The sequence below is a fragment of the Drosophila mojavensis genome, unplaced genomic scaffold (assembly GCF_018153725.1).
Source record: "Drosophila mojavensis isolate 15081-1352.22 unplaced genomic scaffold, ASM1815372v1 contig_81, whole genome shotgun sequence".
Taxonomy (NCBI): domain Eukaryota; kingdom Metazoa; phylum Arthropoda; class Insecta; order Diptera; family Drosophilidae; genus Drosophila; species Drosophila mojavensis.
Window position 1 is genome coordinate 7,575,893 of NW_025318907.1, and position 16,606 is coordinate 7,592,498.

At 42.7% G+C, this 16,606-nt stretch overlaps 4 protein-coding genes and 1 long non-coding RNA gene across 7 annotated transcripts; 2 read left to right on the plus strand and 3 right to left on the minus strand.

The window, feature by feature from the left end:
• The first annotated feature begins 23 nt into the window (after positions 1-23).
• LOC6581003 (valine--tRNA ligase) lies at positions 24-4,258 on the plus strand. The gene is made up of 6 exons (XM_002006758.4): positions 24-123; positions 201-409; positions 967-1,134; positions 1,189-2,451; positions 2,515-3,544; positions 3,609-4,258. Exons 2-6 carry the CDS (start codon positions 227-229, stop codon positions 4,109-4,111), a joined length of 3,147 nt encoding a protein of 1,048 aa, XP_002006794.1. The 5' UTR covers positions 24-123; positions 201-226; the 3' UTR covers positions 4,112-4,258.
• On the minus strand, positions 4,147-5,979 carry LOC116804180. 3 transcript variants are annotated; one of them, XR_004364242.2, is made up of 3 exons: positions 5,827-5,979; positions 4,815-5,766; positions 4,147-4,753 (listed from the first exon to the last, which is right to left on the minus strand). It is a non-coding gene; the product is annotated as an uncharacterized LOC116804180 (long non-coding RNA). The 3 variants fall into 3 exon arrangements; XR_006357914.1 differs by having other exon boundaries at positions 4,147-4,756; XR_006357913.1 differs by having other exon boundaries at positions 4,147-5,766.
• Positions 5,980-8,351: 2,372 nt separating this feature from the next.
• Positions 8,352-10,965, minus strand: LOC6581004 (origin recognition complex subunit 3). The gene is made up of 4 exons (XM_002006759.4): positions 10,874-10,965; positions 10,017-10,817; positions 8,713-9,953; positions 8,352-8,642 (listed from the first exon to the last, which is right to left on the minus strand). Exons 1-4 carry the CDS (start codon positions 10,898-10,900, stop codon positions 8,546-8,548), a joined length of 2,166 nt encoding a protein of 721 aa, XP_002006795.1. The 5' UTR covers positions 10,901-10,965; the 3' UTR covers positions 8,352-8,545.
• Positions 10,957-12,289, minus strand: LOC6581005. Its single transcript, XM_032730122.2, has 5 exons — positions 12,057-12,289; positions 11,850-11,994; positions 11,704-11,796; positions 11,465-11,623; positions 10,957-11,403 (listed from the first exon to the last, which is right to left on the minus strand). The coding sequence occupies exons 1-5, from the start codon at positions 12,182-12,184 to the stop codon at positions 11,152-11,154; spliced, it is 777 nt and encodes a 258-aa protein (XP_032586013.1). The 5' UTR covers positions 12,185-12,289; the 3' UTR covers positions 10,957-11,151.
• Positions 12,290-12,368: 79 nt separating this feature from the next.
• LOC6581006 (histone-lysine N-methyltransferase, H3 lysine-79 specific) lies at positions 12,369-16,471 on the plus strand. The gene is made up of 4 exons (XM_002006761.4): positions 12,369-12,508; positions 12,561-12,751; positions 12,831-13,436; positions 13,513-16,471. The coding sequence occupies exons 1-4, from the start codon at positions 12,446-12,448 to the stop codon at positions 16,292-16,294; spliced, it is 3,642 nt and encodes a 1,213-aa protein (XP_002006797.1). The 5' UTR covers positions 12,369-12,445; the 3' UTR covers positions 16,295-16,471.
• Positions 16,472-16,606: the final 135 nt, after the last annotated feature.

Below are 16,606 nucleotides of genomic sequence, written 5' to 3' on the forward strand. Positions count from 1 at the left end.
TAGTACTTTGAGTACTTTGAGTGCTATATATCGATATTATACGGCAAAATAACTGGCTGTGCTGGTCACACCTTTTGCACACGTTTTCATCTGTGAGTGCGATTTGCATGAGGAGCTTGAAAAGTGAGTTTACCTTTATTAATATGTACATTGCATCAGCAAAAACTATAACAGCATTACATTATTTCGCAATACAACAGCTTAGCTATAAACACGAATAAGCAGCATGCCGGAACAGAAACAGCCAAACAGCACCGATTCGCCAGCCGGTGATGGAGGCCCACCAAAGACGGCCAAACAATTGGAAAAGGAGGCAAAGAAAGCGGAGAAATTGGCCAAATTACAGGCCAAGTTGGATAAAAAGGCTTCAGCAGCACCAGCGGCAGGAGAAAAGAAGGAAAAAGCCGAGGTAACTGTCTGTGCCACGAATTGTCATAGGTTATGCCGATTGGAGTTGTACTTGCAACAGAGAAGGGCAGCGTGTAGGGTATTTCGGCACTCGAATGACTCATGCACGGATGTGCAAAAACTTCGACTCATTTCAATTTCAACTCCATTAATAGTAATTGTGAAAATCGTAAACATTGCAGAAAAGTGAAAGCTAATTACGCTGCTATTGTTATGCCCTGTATACAAAAATCTGGAAATGGGTATGATAAATTTGTGAGAGGGTACGTAAGTGGCAATAGTAAAAGTATCGTAAAAATATAATATTTTAAATTAAAATAACACATATTGAAAGAAAACGGTTAGGAAATTTGTCTATATATTATTTCAGAAAGAAAACTAATATTTATCAAGTATTTATGTCAGGTATTGCAAATGTAAATAACGGAGCAAACAACATGTAAGATATACGATTCTCCTGGAGGTGCAGGGTATTTTTAGGCTCACCTTCCATATTTCATATGTGCTGTTATTTAGCTTGGCTCAGTGAAAGTTACAATCACGCTTTTGTTGTTACAGAAACGCACCAAAGAAGTCAAAGAATCAGCAGTTTATACCGCCAGCACAGCTCCTGGCGAAAAGAAGGATATCAGCGGAGCACTTCCCGATGCATATAGTCCACGGTACGTGGAGGCCCAGTGGTACAGCTGGTGGGAGAAGCAGGGGTTCTTCACACCCGAATATGGCGTAAGTGTAAAAATATATTCTTTTTAAAGTAATTTCTAATTAGCTTTCCCTCAGCGCGATTCTATTGATGCCCCTAATCCGAATGGGAAATTCATCATGGTCATACCGCCTCCGAATGTTACGGGCTCCCTTCATTTGGGTCATGCCTTGACCAATGCCATTGAGGATGCCATCACGCGCTATCACCGCATGAAGGGACGCACGACATTATGGGTGCCGGGCTGTGACCATGCGGGCATAGCCACGCAGGTGGTCGTTGAGAAGCTACTTTGGCGGGAAGAAGGCTTGTCCCGGCACGATCTGGGGCGCGAAAAATTCATTGAGCGCATATGGGACTGGAGACGTGAAAAGGGCGGTCGCATCTATGATCAACTAAAGGCTTTGGGTTCCTCCTACGATTGGACGCGCGTAAACTTTACCATGGACCCGAAGCTGTGTCGCGCCGTTACGGAGGCTTTTGTGCGTCTGCACGAACAGGGAACCGTTTATCGTAGCTCCCGCTTGGTGAACTGGTCGTGCTCACTGCGCTCCGCCATCTCAGATATTGAAGTGGACAAAGTGGAACTGCCCGGCCGTACATTCCTAAGTATTCCGGGCTACGATGAGAAGGTGGAGTTCGGCGTGCTCATCAAGTTCGCCTACAAGGTGGAGGGCAGCGACGAGGAGATCATTGTTGCCACCACTCGCATCGAGACCATGCTGGGTGATACGGCTGTTGCAGTGCATCCACTGGACGAACGCTACAAGCATTTGATTGGCAAGCATGTGGTGCATCCGTTCTGCGATCGCCGCCTGCCCATTGTCAGCGATGAGTTTGTGGACATGAGCTTTGGCACGGGCGCCGTTAAGATAACTCCCGCCCACGATCCCAATGACTACGAGGTGGGCAAACGCTGCAATCTGCCCTTCATTACCATATTCAATGATGACGGCTTTATCATTGGCGACTATGGCGAGTTCACGGGACTTAAGCGTTTCGATTGCCGAAAACGGCTGCTGGAAAAGCTTAAGCAATTGGGACTCTACCGCGAAACACTGAATAATGCCATGGTTGTGCCCATTTGCAGTCGTTCCAAGGATGTGGTGGAGCCACTCATCAAGCCGCAATGGTATGTCAGCTGTGCGGATATGGCTGCCGCTGCCACGGAATCAGTGCGGTCTGGTGAGCTAAAGATTTTGCCGGAGCATCACACCAAGACCTGGTATCATTGGATGGATGGCATACGGGACTGGTGTGTCTCGCGGCAGCTCTGGTGGGGTCATCGCATACCCGCCTATCATGTGAGCTTTAATGATGCCAGTATTAAAGCCAGCACGGTGAGCATTAAACTTATTTTATTCGTATCTCAAAATAAACATTTTCGCAATTTCTCTATACAGCCCGATGATGAACAGTATTGGATCGTGGCACGTAGTGAAGAGGAGGCCTTGAGCAAGGCGGCCACACGCTTTGGCGTGGATGCCAGCAAAATTGTGTTGCAGCAGGATGAGGATGTGCTGGACACCTGGTTCAGTTCCGGTCTGTTTCCGTTCTCCGTGTTCGGCTGGCCGGACAACACAGTTGATTTGCAGACGTTCTATCCCACGTCCCTATTGGAGACAGGACACGACATTCTTTTCTTCTGGGTAGCGCGCATGGTCTTCTTCGGCCAGAAGTTGATGGGAAAGTTGCCTTTCAAGGAGGTATATTTACATCCAATGGTGCGTGATGCTCACGGACGCAAAATGTCCAAATCGCTGGGCAATGTTATCGATCCCATGGATGTGATTCATGGTATTTCATTGGAGGGCCTGCACAAGCAACTCATTGGCTCCAACTTGGATCCCCGTGAGATTGAGAAAGCCAAACTGGGTCAGAAACAGGACTATCCACAAGGCATACCCGAGTGCGGTTCGGATGCGCTGCGCTTTGCACTGTGTGCCTACATCACGCAAGCTCGTGATATTAATCTGGATATTAATCGCGTGCAGGGCTATCGATTCTTCTGCAACAAGCTTTGGAATGCCACGAAATTCGCCCTGCTTTACTTCACCGGCGATGAGCTCTACAACACCCAGGTGACAATCTCAAATCAATCGAATCAAATGGACACCTGGATTCTGTCCCGATTGGCGGCCACTATTGAGGCATGCAATGCTGGATTTGAATCCTACGATTTCGCGGCCGTAACCAGTGCCTGCTATGCGTTCTGGCTGTACGATGTGTGTGATGTCTATTTGGAGTGCCTGAAGCCCATCTTCCAGAGCGGTAATGCCGAGCAGCAGGCTGCAGCTAGGCGCACATTATATGTGTGCCTGGACTATGGCCTACGTCTGCTCTCGCCTTTCATGCCCTTCATTACCGAGGAGCTGTTTCAGCGTCTGCCACGGGCAGACACCACGCCCAGCATTTGCGTAGCCAGTTATCCAAGTGAGAAATAGCCATGCATAATCGACATAATCGAATTATATTTAATGACCTTTCATTTCCACAGCGAATACCAGCTGGCGCAACCCTCAGGTCGAATCGGATGTGGAATTCGTACAGAAGGCAGCGCGTGTGATACGCTCCGCTCGATCCGACTACAATTTGCCCAACAAGACCAAGACGGAAGCCTACATTGTGTGCACAGATCCAGCGCCCAATGCGATACTCAAGCGTTATGCCAGCGACTTGGCCACTATTGCCTACTGCTCCACTGTGGCATTCGATACTGCACCGCCCGCTGGCTGCGCCATACTCACCATCTCGGGACAGTGTGAAGTGCATTTACTGCTCAAGGGCCTGATCGAGGCGGACAAGGAGATTGCCAAGCTGCAGAAGAAACGCGATCAACTGGAACAGACCGTCAGCAAACTCAGCCAGGCCATTCAGGCCTCCGACTACGCCACCAAGGTACCTGCCGAGGTGCAAGCGGCCAATGATACGAAGCTAACCGAATCCCGTACCGAAATCGAACGCATTGCTGCTGCCATCAAGACGCTGAAGCTAATGTGAATCAACTAATCCTTGGGTGCACAGTCTGAGCTGCATTTTTGTTGATATTCTATGAATTTCTGATTCTTTAAACCTTTTTATTAGCTAAAATTTATAAAATATGTGCTAATTTATTAAATGCAAGACATGATTTTTAAAAGAGAAAAACTGAATTTTGATTATTTTTCTGTTTTTAATACAAAGGTCAGTTAACAATTTATTACATATTTTACCTTGTCACAATTGTACAAATTATCCAGGTCCCAGTTAAGCTAAGGACCAATGAATCCATGGGGTATATGCTCATTAGCGTTGTTTATGAATACTCGACATACATTAATTAAATACATAATTGATTAGATTCTCTATAGAAGTGGAGGTTTAATAGGGTACATATATATATCTGCAGCGAATGCGAACTCCAAGAAGTCTTGGATAGAGCACTCTTACATCTTATACTCCTTCAAGAAGTGAAATGAGTTTTGTGCCGCTGTCCGTCCGTCTGTTTATTTATCCTTCTATCCTTATGAGTCTTGAAATTAGGAATATATTTATGTATACTCTTCTGTAAGCTCGTCTGATAGTCTTCAATTTTTCGCCATCCGCCCAGTGGGGCGTGGCAAATCGGAAAATGCATTTGAAATGCTAGATGTTATGCCAGAACTGCTAGATAAGTAGATAAGTAGTTGAAAAATTAAATGTAAATGTATTCGGGTTGACAAACCAAGATCAATAGGAATGAATCATTATGTAATCATATCATCTGTGGTTATACAGTTATAAACTTCGAGTTCAATGACTAAAGTACTGTTGATCTGCTGTGAATGAGTATTCTGGAATCGGTAGCGCCCAACTGTAAGGTTATTACTTTTTAAGGCACCTCTGTCAGCAATGCGAACAAGTTTTGTAAACTATTTAAAATCTATTCCAGGCTCTTTTAGATAGATAGATTCTTTTTGGAACGAAATATATTTACGGAATTGTTCTCAGTACCTCAAGACCATGGCTCATTTTCAGCTCTCTATTTGAGGGCTGCATTGAGTCCTTAGCTAAACGCGAAGCTGTGTCAGATATAAACGAAAGAGTGTTCTCCGTTTATTCCAACACTTCTTCAAGCGTCCATTGCCCAGCCGGCACCCGCGTGGAGGGTTAGGTCTGAGGATTTTTGCCAGCCAACCCATCTAACCCATATTAGGATGATCAATTTCAATGAGTCTACAAAAAATTTATAAGTATCAAGCAAATCTAGGGTATAATAAAATATTGAAGGATGTCAACCAAATTAGAGACAGTAATTTTAAGAAAATAAAAAAAATTTTTTTTTTTTTTTTTTGGCAGAAGTGAAAGATAACTAGAGACGTGTTTCGACTTAATAAAATTTTAGGTATACAAGTAAAAAAAATTTAAAAAAAAAAACGTGAGTTAAAAGTATTGATTCACGGTACCGTAAATATACCTTATATATAGTATATGGTTTCTTAAATCTGATTAAAAGCGGAAAACTGATATTAGCCTAAGAAAGTTATATAGTAAAATAATATAATATCTAAAAAGTATTTAAATGAAAACGAGCCACATTAATCTATATCTATAATAAGGTATCAGGTTAAGTATTATATAAATTTACCCGGTGAGCATTCCATAGATCCAGATTGGAAGAGACATACCTCCGGGGCCTATTTGACATGCATGTTATCAAACCACCAGTTAAACTTCCAGTTAAAGTCGTGACTTACCTCAAGTGGTGCACCACCAATGCTGCCCATTGAGCTGGCCAACAGCAGCAGAAGAAAGGCCACTTCCTTTTTCCCCAATGGAGCTAGTATATACATGGTAGTCGAAAGCTCAGTCGCTTTTGTATCTGGATATCTCAATGCAGCACAGCACAATCCACAGCGGGATGTAGAGAGAAACTGTGGCACTTTACCGGAATGTGGCACATTTTATACTATTTGCTTGGCTCCCAGAAACAGGGTGACCCACCCAATATGTGCGAACAGTTGGAACGGAACAAGCCGAAAGGAGAGTGGGAATACCCCATATGACAAAGTGGGCAGCGTTTTCCTTGATGCCGCACTTGCACCATATTTCAAATAATTTGTGGTAAATACTCCAGCAAACACAGAAGCAGAGTGCGTCTGGCTGAGATTTAAGCAAACATAAGCGCATTAGGGGCATATGTTCAATTTAATTACGTGTGCGGCGGCTGCGGCCGTATAGTGTGTGTGGCCGTATAGTATTGGTTAGGTTAGTGCTACTGTTTTCCAGTCTATTAATAGACAGTTTTGAGGTTAGTCGTCAGAGATAGCGCAGTTAACCCTAATTCAAATAATATGATATTCAGTGACGTAGTTGATATCAATCCGGCGCAAATTTTATCAAATGGACACAGAAGCCAAAGCTCCTTATGAACGATTTAAAATATGGGCATTTCTCTAGGGTCAACGAAATCATGTTCTGCTAACATATTTTTTTATAACTAATTTAACTAATATAAACCAATTTTACATTTGCTCATAACTCATCTCAAAATATTGCTACACAAAGCCGAACAAGTGCAAAAGTTCTGTTTGAGCTTTTCTACTGCACATTTTGTTCTCATTACTGTTCTTAAAGAGAGACACTATGCAAATAATAATCCAGTTCTTAGAACGAGCTAACGGTAACATAACTGCAAAATTTGGACGCTTGCGCTCCAAAAATGTGCAAATTACACGGTATTTTTCGATATGACACGCCTATAAAGAGGCGCAACAATTATTTTTGGGTCATCGATAGAGGAGTTCACTAGTAACTCAACTATCCAAATTTGAAACTTCTAGCTCTTATACACTAGGAGATATAAACTTTGGCGGTTTGCTACGCCTCCTGTGGACGGACATATATCCGCTATAGATTTTTGGTCTTGGGTGGTCAGCCTGAGTATATATATGATATTTCAGGTCTCTAGCATCAATACTGCTATATCTTCAGGTGCAATTTGACGCGCCCCTAGTGGGGCACTTTTTTAAAATATCAAATTGAATTACATTTTTATTCCTTCTCATTTAAGACAATTTCACCAATATGGTGGAAATAAAAATCGCATACCCAAGCTTTATGTAGATTGTGAATGTTGACTTATTGCTAATTTGTTAGCTAATTAGTAGATCATTGGAGATCAATGATTTGTTAAGTCAAAGTTTTTTTGTGTTTCATCCCTGGTAGCTCCTAATACCTTTATCAGTCTTCCTTTTGGGTTTCCTCGCAGAAACTGATGCGACATGTAACAGATGGATCCCCCGATCAACCAAAATAATAACAACCGGCTTTAAAAGACACCTTGAGTGCCACTTTATATCTTTGCAAGTTGTTGTCGCAACAATCATAGGAATCATAGGAAACTAATATTAAATATTGTATTGATTCTAAATACTTGGAGGAAGATTTTCCAAATTCACTATATTTTTGTTTCTCTATTCAATCACTCACACAACAATTGCAAATTTTAATTACATTTACGGGTACAATCAACAACTAAAGCTTGCTTGAGTTTTGGAAGGATAAAAAATTGGACTTTATGCCTTGCGATCATGGCGAAAATATATAGAATATATAAACAAAATAATATACTTACATATAAGCAAAAGTATGCTGTACTGACTTTAATACGCATTCATGTGTTAGACTTTCTGCGTAGAAAAAATCCTGTTGATCTTATATCATTTTTACGCATTCCCTGAATTTATTGATCTTCCAAAAGTATAAGGAAATAAGGATCCAACTATACATGCTCCAAAAATAATACCGGAAGTCTTTCGTTTTTATAGTTATGCTGCTTAACAATACGATCATAATCAGACGAATTGTAAATTCCAACTACATGCATAAATAATCATGGCTATACATCAGTAAAAGACTATATCTAATTATGATTATATCATTTCAGTACACTAACTAATGAGTTTATTGAATTCTTTTTAATAAATTAAAATTTAAGTGGACCACGCATTTCAAATGTACTGTTTACAAAGCCCACGTAGAAACTATAGTTTTTATTGCCAAAATGCCAGCATTGCTAAGTTACAAGTGTGACTTCACTTTGATCTAAATTCCGACACTTTTATCTATCTTAAAGCCAGTAGACAAAATGAAAACGTGCTGTGCGGATAATTAAATTCAATAAATAATGGCAGGGTCAACCAGAGCTTTCATGTGATAAATAAAAATACAATTTTTTGTATATTTAATTTTTTATTTAATAATAAATAAAAATAGAATTTTTGTATATTTAATTTTTTATTTAATAATTTAAATCAATAAATAAACAAGACGTGTTTTATTTTGATGAAAGCATACCAACCAGATCTCTAAACGAAAATCTGATTGATTCGAATGTAAATGGCAATAAATAGATCTGATTAGGCAGGATATATGTGGTATATGTATAATTTACAGCAATGGATATGGTATATTCTACCAGGTGAGACGTGTGGCGTGATCCGTCTTACGCTTTGACATTTTAATGTAGCCCAGAAATTGAAGTTCGGCCACAGCGCGAGTAAAACGAGCTCTGAGCAAAGGAAGGCAAATCAATTTGTAAATATTTAGACATACTTTATATACTCATTTGATATACTCACTGAATCTGTGGATCGATCTGGTCCTGGGGCATTTCGTTCTCTTCTTGTTCTTCGCCAGTCCGCAGAACGGAACGGAACGCCTGCAGCCAGTCGAATAGATTAATCATGCGACCGCACTCCAAGTGCAGTTTGTAGACCACCGACAGGTCGGGCATGGTGCTGGTCAGCTGCGACTGTTCCTGCAGCTCGCAGCATTTGCATTGCATATAGAAATGAGGATTATTGAGGGCCGTATGCAGTGCTGCACGAGGGGCTCCAATGATATTACGACGAACAGTCGCAATATCACTGAAGACGTAGATTTCGTGGAGCGGCGGTGCCTGCTGCAGCGGACGCAGATGGGCAAGCACCAAATCCGTCTCAATGAGAGTCAAAATCTTATTGAGAGCGCGGCTGAACTCCGACGTGGATTGCTGTTTGTCCTGTTTGCTGCGCAGCAGCAGCTGCTCCTTCAGCTCCTGGCGGGAGGCAACCTGCGTGAGGTCGCTCAATGGAGCACCGTCTGTTAGCGAATCGGCTTCAATGGCGGCTGTTTGCAGCTCCATGGTTGCCAGCTCGACATCATTGAGCAACTGCTTGAGCGCTTGAAGCTTGGCGCGCATCAAGTCCGAGCACGCATCGCCCAGCTCTAGAGGAGCTATCTGCTCGGTGAGAAAGAGCTCAGTGCGCGCAATACACCTGCCTAATTTGGCCACAAATTCAGCTTTGGACATAAAGCTTAGCATCTGCCAGCATTCCTTGTACTCGGGCTGCTCGCTGATGGGTTTGTTGAAGCAGTTCACGTAGAGCTCTCGCCGCAGCCTGCCCAGCGGACAGCGTGGCAGATCGCCCACAAGTTCCGTGAAGAACTCCAAGCAGCAGCGGAAGAGCATGAAGTGCAGCAGGCAATCGCGAAGCAGCTGTGGCAGCTTCTTCTTCAAGTAATCGTCGTCGGTGAGCACGGCTATGATGCGTTTGCAATCGTTGATCTGCTCCACATAGGGGCGAAAAGAGGGCAGCCGTCGTATGGTCTCCATGTCCTCATGCGTCAACTGCTTAATGCGCACCAGCGCCTGGCTATAGCTGGTGCATAGGGCGTAGGCATTGCCGGCAAAGTAGTGCTCCATGAGGCAGTACTTGAAGCCCTGTATGAAACCGTGTATAGAGAAGTCGTAGTAAAGGAAGATGTGCGTCAGAAACTTGAACGCTTTGCCGGACAAATGAAACACATACTTCGGCGAGAGCAGCACCTGGTCGAGCAGCTGGAACATAAGTGAACATACGTAAGCGACGAGAATAGCTGACGGGAAGTCTCTGAACTATACCTCATTAAGCCCCGTAGGTGCAGCCTGGGTCTGAAATACTCGCAGCTTGATCTTACTGCTCACGTGGTACGGCAAGGTGCTGTGCACCGCTGTCATGGCGGTGGCTACTCCTAGCACTAGAACAAAGGGCAGGCGTCCACATTGAGCGCTGAGTATCAGAATGAAGTCTTGAAGCACGCTCGCGTTGAAGCATTCGAAATCCGGCAAAATAACAACCAAGGCTCCGTGTTTATCCCCACCAGCATAGTTATTTGCGTACCATGAATGCAGATGCTTCATGGTGCACTGCGTGCGACGCAGACGTTTGCGATCCCGCTCACGTCCCTCATCTTCATCCCCTTCATCTAGATTCACGGGCTCAGACTGCTCATCTATCAGATTGTATACCATGGACTCCACCGCCGCTTTCAAAGTGGTGCAATCTCGCGATTGGAGCACACAGACCCGAGCCGCCTTTTGAGTATGAAGACGCTGCGTGAACGTCTCAAATTGCTTCAGATGATCAGGCTGGTTGATACCTGTCAGCAGCGCCGCTGTGGGCAGCACTTCACCACTGTCCATGTTGTCAGTCCGCTCTCCAGTTACAAAATCCATCAGTTCCTCGAGCGTCCGTGCATTGCTCGCCATTTGCAACTGCACTATGTGACTATGGATCTGGTTCCAGCACTCAGAGTAGGCAGCATAGAAAGGTTGGCTGGTCAGCTCCTTGCCCAGCAGACTGGGTGTTGTCTCAGAACGTTTTCGTTTGCTAGGCGTTCTTTTATTGGCGCGTGTCGCGCCATTCTTGTATACAAAACAGCCCTAAACAAATATAGGAAACATTGTCAATATGCAAAGCCTACAAGTTAGGAGCTCACCTTCGAGACAGATATGGTTGGATCCATGGCTCTTGCTTAATTGAACTCTGTTCGGTAATATTGCAAAATATAAAAACAATTGCTTATGTCAGCTTTGTGCCAAATAAAGTTTATTCGCAGTAATGTCAACAACAACAACAACAAAACACTTAGTACAAACAGCTGCAGCGCGCCAGAATTTCGAAACGCGTGAAGTTGGCTGCCACCTAAATAAGTGCTGCCCATCAACTGTATGTTATCGACATTCAATTTAACAGAGCGCGCAAACTCAAACCAAATCACGGTATACGTGGTTGCGCAGTTCCCGAAATATTAATTTGTGGTTTGACTAAATGGTGATCCAATACAAGGCTGCCTGTTATATCCCTATGAGAATCACACAAATCACTCCACTTTGGAGCCAATTGAAAAGTTAATAAATACATTAGCAAGAAATCGTAGAACAATATAAGCGCAGCCAACAGATAGTCGTTGTCACGAATTTCAGCAAAGCGTCCACCATTGATGATTTGGGCGTGATACATTATAAACTGTAAATGACAAAATTTCGCTTATTATATATAATCAAATTAAATATTCAAGAGCTCATACTGTAACGATGCTGCAAACGACGAGCGCCCGGTATACAATAAATGAATATGGCACATTTGCGACGATATGAAGCATCAGAAAGTACATGGCTCCAATTATGCAAATAATTCCAAACACAACAAGTACCACAATATCCAGAGTTAAGTCGTGCTGCAAGGGCTGCAATTTATAATATGCGTGATATGGATATTTAAATACTTGCTCACTGGAATGAAGGAGCCCAATAAAATGAATACTACCAGCACAATGGCCCATATAAAGTAACTCATTAGCAAATGATATTTATAGTGACGCACAACTAACGAGGTTACGCCCACGACAATGCATTCAAACTGTTAAATAATAAGATAGGCTGAAGGTAATTTATAAATTAATTGCAACTTACTATGAGTATGGCAACTATCCAATTAATGGGCGTAAAGAATCGCAAATCTTCGAAGAATATGAATAAAAGTATAAGCAGTAAGCTGAGTACGAAGAATATAATGCCAAGCCAATAATTTTTAGTAAAATACTTATTCGTGTTCTCTCTGGACAGGAAATAATTAATATTGTATGACATTAATACCAATTGTTTGCAATAATTACTTACAATAAATAAAACATATACCATTGCAACAGAGCGAGCAGTAGAAAGCATGCTGTTATCGAATATGTAACGCAAGCAAACCTTTGGCGCTCAAGCTTGTAATAATATGGGCGCGATTGTAGATCGGCCATTACATCGATTGCCAATATATGTATGTATTTGGGTGTGCACGTATAAAATATAGTTTTTAACTGTGAGACTAAATTCGTGTCATGACAGTAAAGTAAATGTTCAAATTGATTGCGCCAGCTGATACAATTTTCAGTGCTACCCATAAACGCAAACTTGCTTACAGAATGTCTCTGCGATTAGGCGCTAACCAACACTGGACGCATTTCGCGCATTAAGACTGCTGCTGCATTCCATAAAACATTCGCGAATGTTTATGTAAAATGCTACAGGACGAACTCGATATCTATGATGATTTGGATCAATTCCAAGAAGCTGAAACAAAAGTAAGTGTATTTCCGCACTGAGTTGAACGAAATTAATTGGATTCGTCACTAGAAATGCAAAGAATTGGAAGCCTGGGAAGCGAAATACGACGCCGCAAAGCTCGAAATTGAGAGTTTGCAAGCGGAGAAAAAAGCACTTGCCAAGAAAATCAGGACAATGGAGGTAAATTTTCAAAATCTACTGGACACGGCAAAAGCAGAAATCAAGCGCAAGGACGCACAAATAATACAGCTGCGCAAGGAGTAAGTAGCTAGGGCGTAACTACAAGCTCAGTAATGCGTGATCTTTCATTGCTTCCTCTAATTATGTTCTGTTACATAGGAAAGATGATATTTGCTTTAGGCGCAAGCAACCGCCCAAACTGGGGCTGCCCAAGTCTCAGATACCCTCTTCGACCGAGCTGCAGCAACACCAGCAGTCGAAACGCTTTAAGCGCGATGAAATGGCAGACAGAAAAACTGAAAACGAAATCGCATTCAACAACAAGAACGACCACTGCGATGAAAAGGCAAAGACAAATGATAATCCAGAGGCGAAGCGATCCCAGGCAGCGCCACCTATTGGCCGGGATGGGAAGGAGAGAGAGAAACACGAGAGGCAAGACAAACGGCATAAGCCCTTGTGCTCGATTCCCACAGCAAAGGTTCCGGCAATGCAGATGAGCAATACAAACGACAGAGATCATGAAAAGCAGCGAGAAAGGCATCGAGATCGAGATAGAGATCGGGATCGCGCACGAGGCAGGAGTCGACGTCGCAGTCGCAGCCGCAGTCGTAGTCGCAGTCGAGAGCATTCTAAAATCCGTAGTCAGAGACACAATTCTAGAAACAAGGATCAAAGACGAAAACGTTCACGATCACGATCACAATATCGTTCACGTTCGCATTCGCGCTCGCGTTCGACTAACCAAACAAGCAGCAAGAACAGGTAAGCTGAATTATTTCAGGTAACAGATTAAATGGCAATATTTACCTGCTTCTAAAGACACCTATCCCACTTAAAGTAAAAGTAACAGCTGCCGAGAAACCGAGAGAGGACCCAATGCTAAGTGCACAGCCCAAAGCAAGAGTAACAAACAAGAGACGATGGATGCACTCTTTGGCAGCACTCCCACACGAAAAAGTCCGTCAAATGTTGGCAACCGCTGCGTAGACAGTCAAAAGGTGATTGAAAATCTATTAGCCAATGCTTCCCCGTTTACACCAATAGAGCTATACACCCCGCAAAGCCAAATTGAAGCCAAAGAAGAGCAACAAACTCACGAGCTAATTGGAAAAGAACAGCAATTGTTGGTGGAAGACATTAATAATTATTTCGAGAGCAATGTTGAGAGGATAAAGCAAGTAGCCCAAAAAGAGATAATTATAGACAAACAGGTGCCAAGACAGCATATCCTAGTTAATGAAGCGGAGTCAAAACTAATGGAAAGCTCTGCAGAATCTAAAATGAACACGGAGGAATTAGTAAATGACACAGACAAACAACCAAATAAAAATGGGAGAGAATATGCCGAAAAGGAAGCGAATATCAAAACACCCCGACAAAAAGAATCGATAGCCGGGATCAAGGTTGTAAAAGAAAAGCCAAGTAGTGTAAAAATACTGGATGATATAATAGTGAATGATGCAGCTATCCATCAGCGCATACCAGGCTTGGATTTCATAGCCACAGAGCAGGAACGAGAATCCGATACAAAAACTGCCATGGACAAGGATCACATCCCCGGCTTGGACCTCATAACCGGAGAGCAGAAACGAGTATTCGATACTGATAATGCCATGGACAACGATAACATTCATATGGACTTAATCAATGGCAAGGAAAAATTAAATGAAATGGATAAAGCACGAGCAAGTAAACTTATTGGATTGGATTTGAAGAAGGATGAAATGATGGAAGTAATTGAAGGAAACGAACACAAACATGCTTCCAGCCTGGGTTTAGGCGATCAGGAAAATTTAACTAATGTGAATGATGCACAGGGCTTAAATTCTGAAGAGGTTGTAGTGGAAAAAGTGGATACGAAATCTGACGACAGATTAACGGTCTTAGGAATTTCAGCTGAAGATGAAAGTTCGATAGCAGAGGCTACGAATGATCAAGAATTCAAAGCGGACTTAGATTCGCCAAAAGTCGAAAGAGTCAAAAAGAAGAAGAAAAAACGTGGAAAGACAAAGTTAAATAATGGACTTCAAAGAACGATAGCAGAAGAGGTGGATACTATAAATAGAGCTAAATCTGTGGCCAATCTAGTCTCACAAATTGAACATGACCTGAATGGTGAAGGAGTTTTAAAACATGTGGATACAGAAATGCGTAAAGCCACATCCGAAAACGACGCTTCAGGGGAAACTGATTTATCAAAAGAGGAAGAAATGCCGGATCTCGTATTAGGTGTTGAAGAACTGACAAGTGAAGCAACTGACAGTAAAATGACTGCAGAGAGCGATGATAATCAGAAAACTGAAAATCGTATCATAGCCAAGCTCGATGTGGAGTCAAATGAAGCCGTTAAACAAGACTGTGTAACTGCTGAGCAATTGAAAAGCAATACAAATGAATCCTTAGTGACATTTAAAACAGAAGCTGTTAAAGCGAACACATCAAATTGTGACAATTCGCTTGAGCAAGCGAAAGCTATCTGTCATTCGGAAAGCCGACAAAATATGGAGACTACAGTAAACGGGTCCACTACGAGCCCGGAGCAAAATCCTTGTCAATTGGCTTACGCGCTGCTGGCCGAGGAGAATTTAAAGACGCCCAAGCGGCCAGTGCGCAGCATGGATAGCATACAAATAATTGAGGACATACGGTTGCCCATCAAGATGGACATTGAGAACATTGCCGTCAAAGTGGATGTCTCGAACGAGGAACAGAACCATACAGAAGACCCCAACTCAAATATGGGAGAAGCAGCGCCGGCAGCGTCTGAGTCGGAGAATTCGCAGCTGAAGTTTATTGCTGTCAATCAGAATGATAGTAAGTCGGCAACAAATGTTACTCTCAACAGGACAATTACACCGAAGCTAACAGTTGGGGCGGCCTCTGTCATGTACGCCCAGCCGGACTCTACAAAAATAGACCACACTGAAGACGACGCTACACTCGAAGCGGCGATGAATGAGCTGATACCGGTTAAACCGCTGGAATGCTATCCGAATTTGTGCCTAGAAACGGACACCATCGAGATGGCACTGAAGCAGCTGCATCAGACGTCGCGTCAAGGCGAGGACCCACCAGACGAAACGGCTGTCACGTCCACATCGATGAAGGGTGGACAAACGCCCAAGCAGGATCTCATTCAAATGCTTATGCAATTCCCAATGCAAGAGACGGCGGAGCACAGCCCGTTAAAACAGAAAAACGGAAAGAAACAGATCGGAGAACGAAAGATTAGAAAACGGAAATCGCCAAGCAGCGAAAATGTAGATAGTCTCACACCAGATCAACTTGATCAAACGCCGCTGAAGCAAAGCACAAAAGATGAAAACAACGTACACAAAATAAATAATGCCGATCCTTCTATACCGCCAACGCCACCAGAGGTAGCAACGACAGCGGAGCCCTCGCAGCTGAGTGTGACCATCGATGAAACCTTCTATGCGAGCAGCCTGGACCAGAGTCAGAGTCTCAACAGCAGCGACTCACTCCTGGTGACCAAACGCTGCTCGTTAGGCAATAGCGACTATCAGTTCGAGCGGCTCAACGATGAAGTGGTACTCCGTGTGACACGACGTCGACGACGCCGTCCACCAGCAGTAACAGATATAATCAAGGACACTTAAGACCTTTATATACACATATTGAACTGTTCACATTAGTAAGATATCTGGCTATATGCTTACTTAAGCTAAGGATATATATACATAAATGCCTATTTAACTACCGAGAAACGTAAAATAATAACTTATAAATAAATTATAAAACTTGTGATTTTAGATAATAAATAATATTTTAATTGATGAACTGCTTAACAAAATTTATATAAATTGTTATAAAATAATAGTGTTTCAATTAAAGAATTCAATAACTACATATATTACATATTGAATATTAGAATTTTTCGCTATGCCATTTTCTCATTGAAATTATTTAAA

Coding starts and splice junctions, on each gene's coding strand:
- LOC6581005 (XM_032730122.2), bottom strand. CDS start 12,184: ATGGCCGATCTACAATCGCGCCCATATTATTACAAGCTTGAGCGCCAA. Junction 11,995..12,056: donor TGGTATATGTTTTATTTATT/GTAAGTAATTAT, acceptor TTTCCTGTCCAG/AGAGAACACGAATAAGTATT. Junction 11,797..11,849: donor GGATAGTTGCCATACTCATA/GTAAGTTGCAAT, acceptor ATTATTTAACAG/TTTGAATGCATTGTCGTGGG.
- LOC6581003 (XM_002006758.4), top strand. CDS start 227: ATGCCGGAACAGAAACAGCCAAACAGCACCGATTCGCCAGCCGGTGAT. Junction 1,135..1,188: donor TCTTCACACCCGAATATGGC/GTAAGTGTAAAA, acceptor GCTTTCCCTCAG/CGCGATTCTATTGATGCCCC. Junction 3,545..3,608: donor TTGCGTAGCCAGTTATCCAA/GTGAGAAATAGC, acceptor TCATTTCCACAG/CGAATACCAGCTGGCGCAAC.
- LOC6581004 (XM_002006759.4), bottom strand. CDS start 10,900: ATGGATCCAACCATATCTGTCTCGAAG. Junction 9,954..10,016: donor CACCTACGGGGCTTAATGAG/GTATAGTTCAGA, acceptor CTTATGTTCCAG/CTGCTCGACCAGGTGCTGCT. Junction 8,643..8,712: donor CAGATCGATCCACAGATTCA/GTGAGTATATCA, acceptor TCCTTTGCTCAG/AGCTCGTTTTACTCGCGCTG.
- LOC6581006 (XM_002006761.4), top strand. CDS start 12,446: ATGCTACAGGACGAACTCGATATCTATGATGATTTGGATCAATTCCAA. Junction 12,752..12,830: donor ATAATACAGCTGCGCAAGGA/GTAAGTAGCTAG, acceptor TCTGTTACATAG/GAAAGATGATATTTGCTTTA. Junction 13,437..13,512: donor CAAACAAGCAGCAAGAACAG/GTAAGCTGAATT, acceptor TCCCACTTAAAG/TAAAAGTAACAGCTGCCGAG.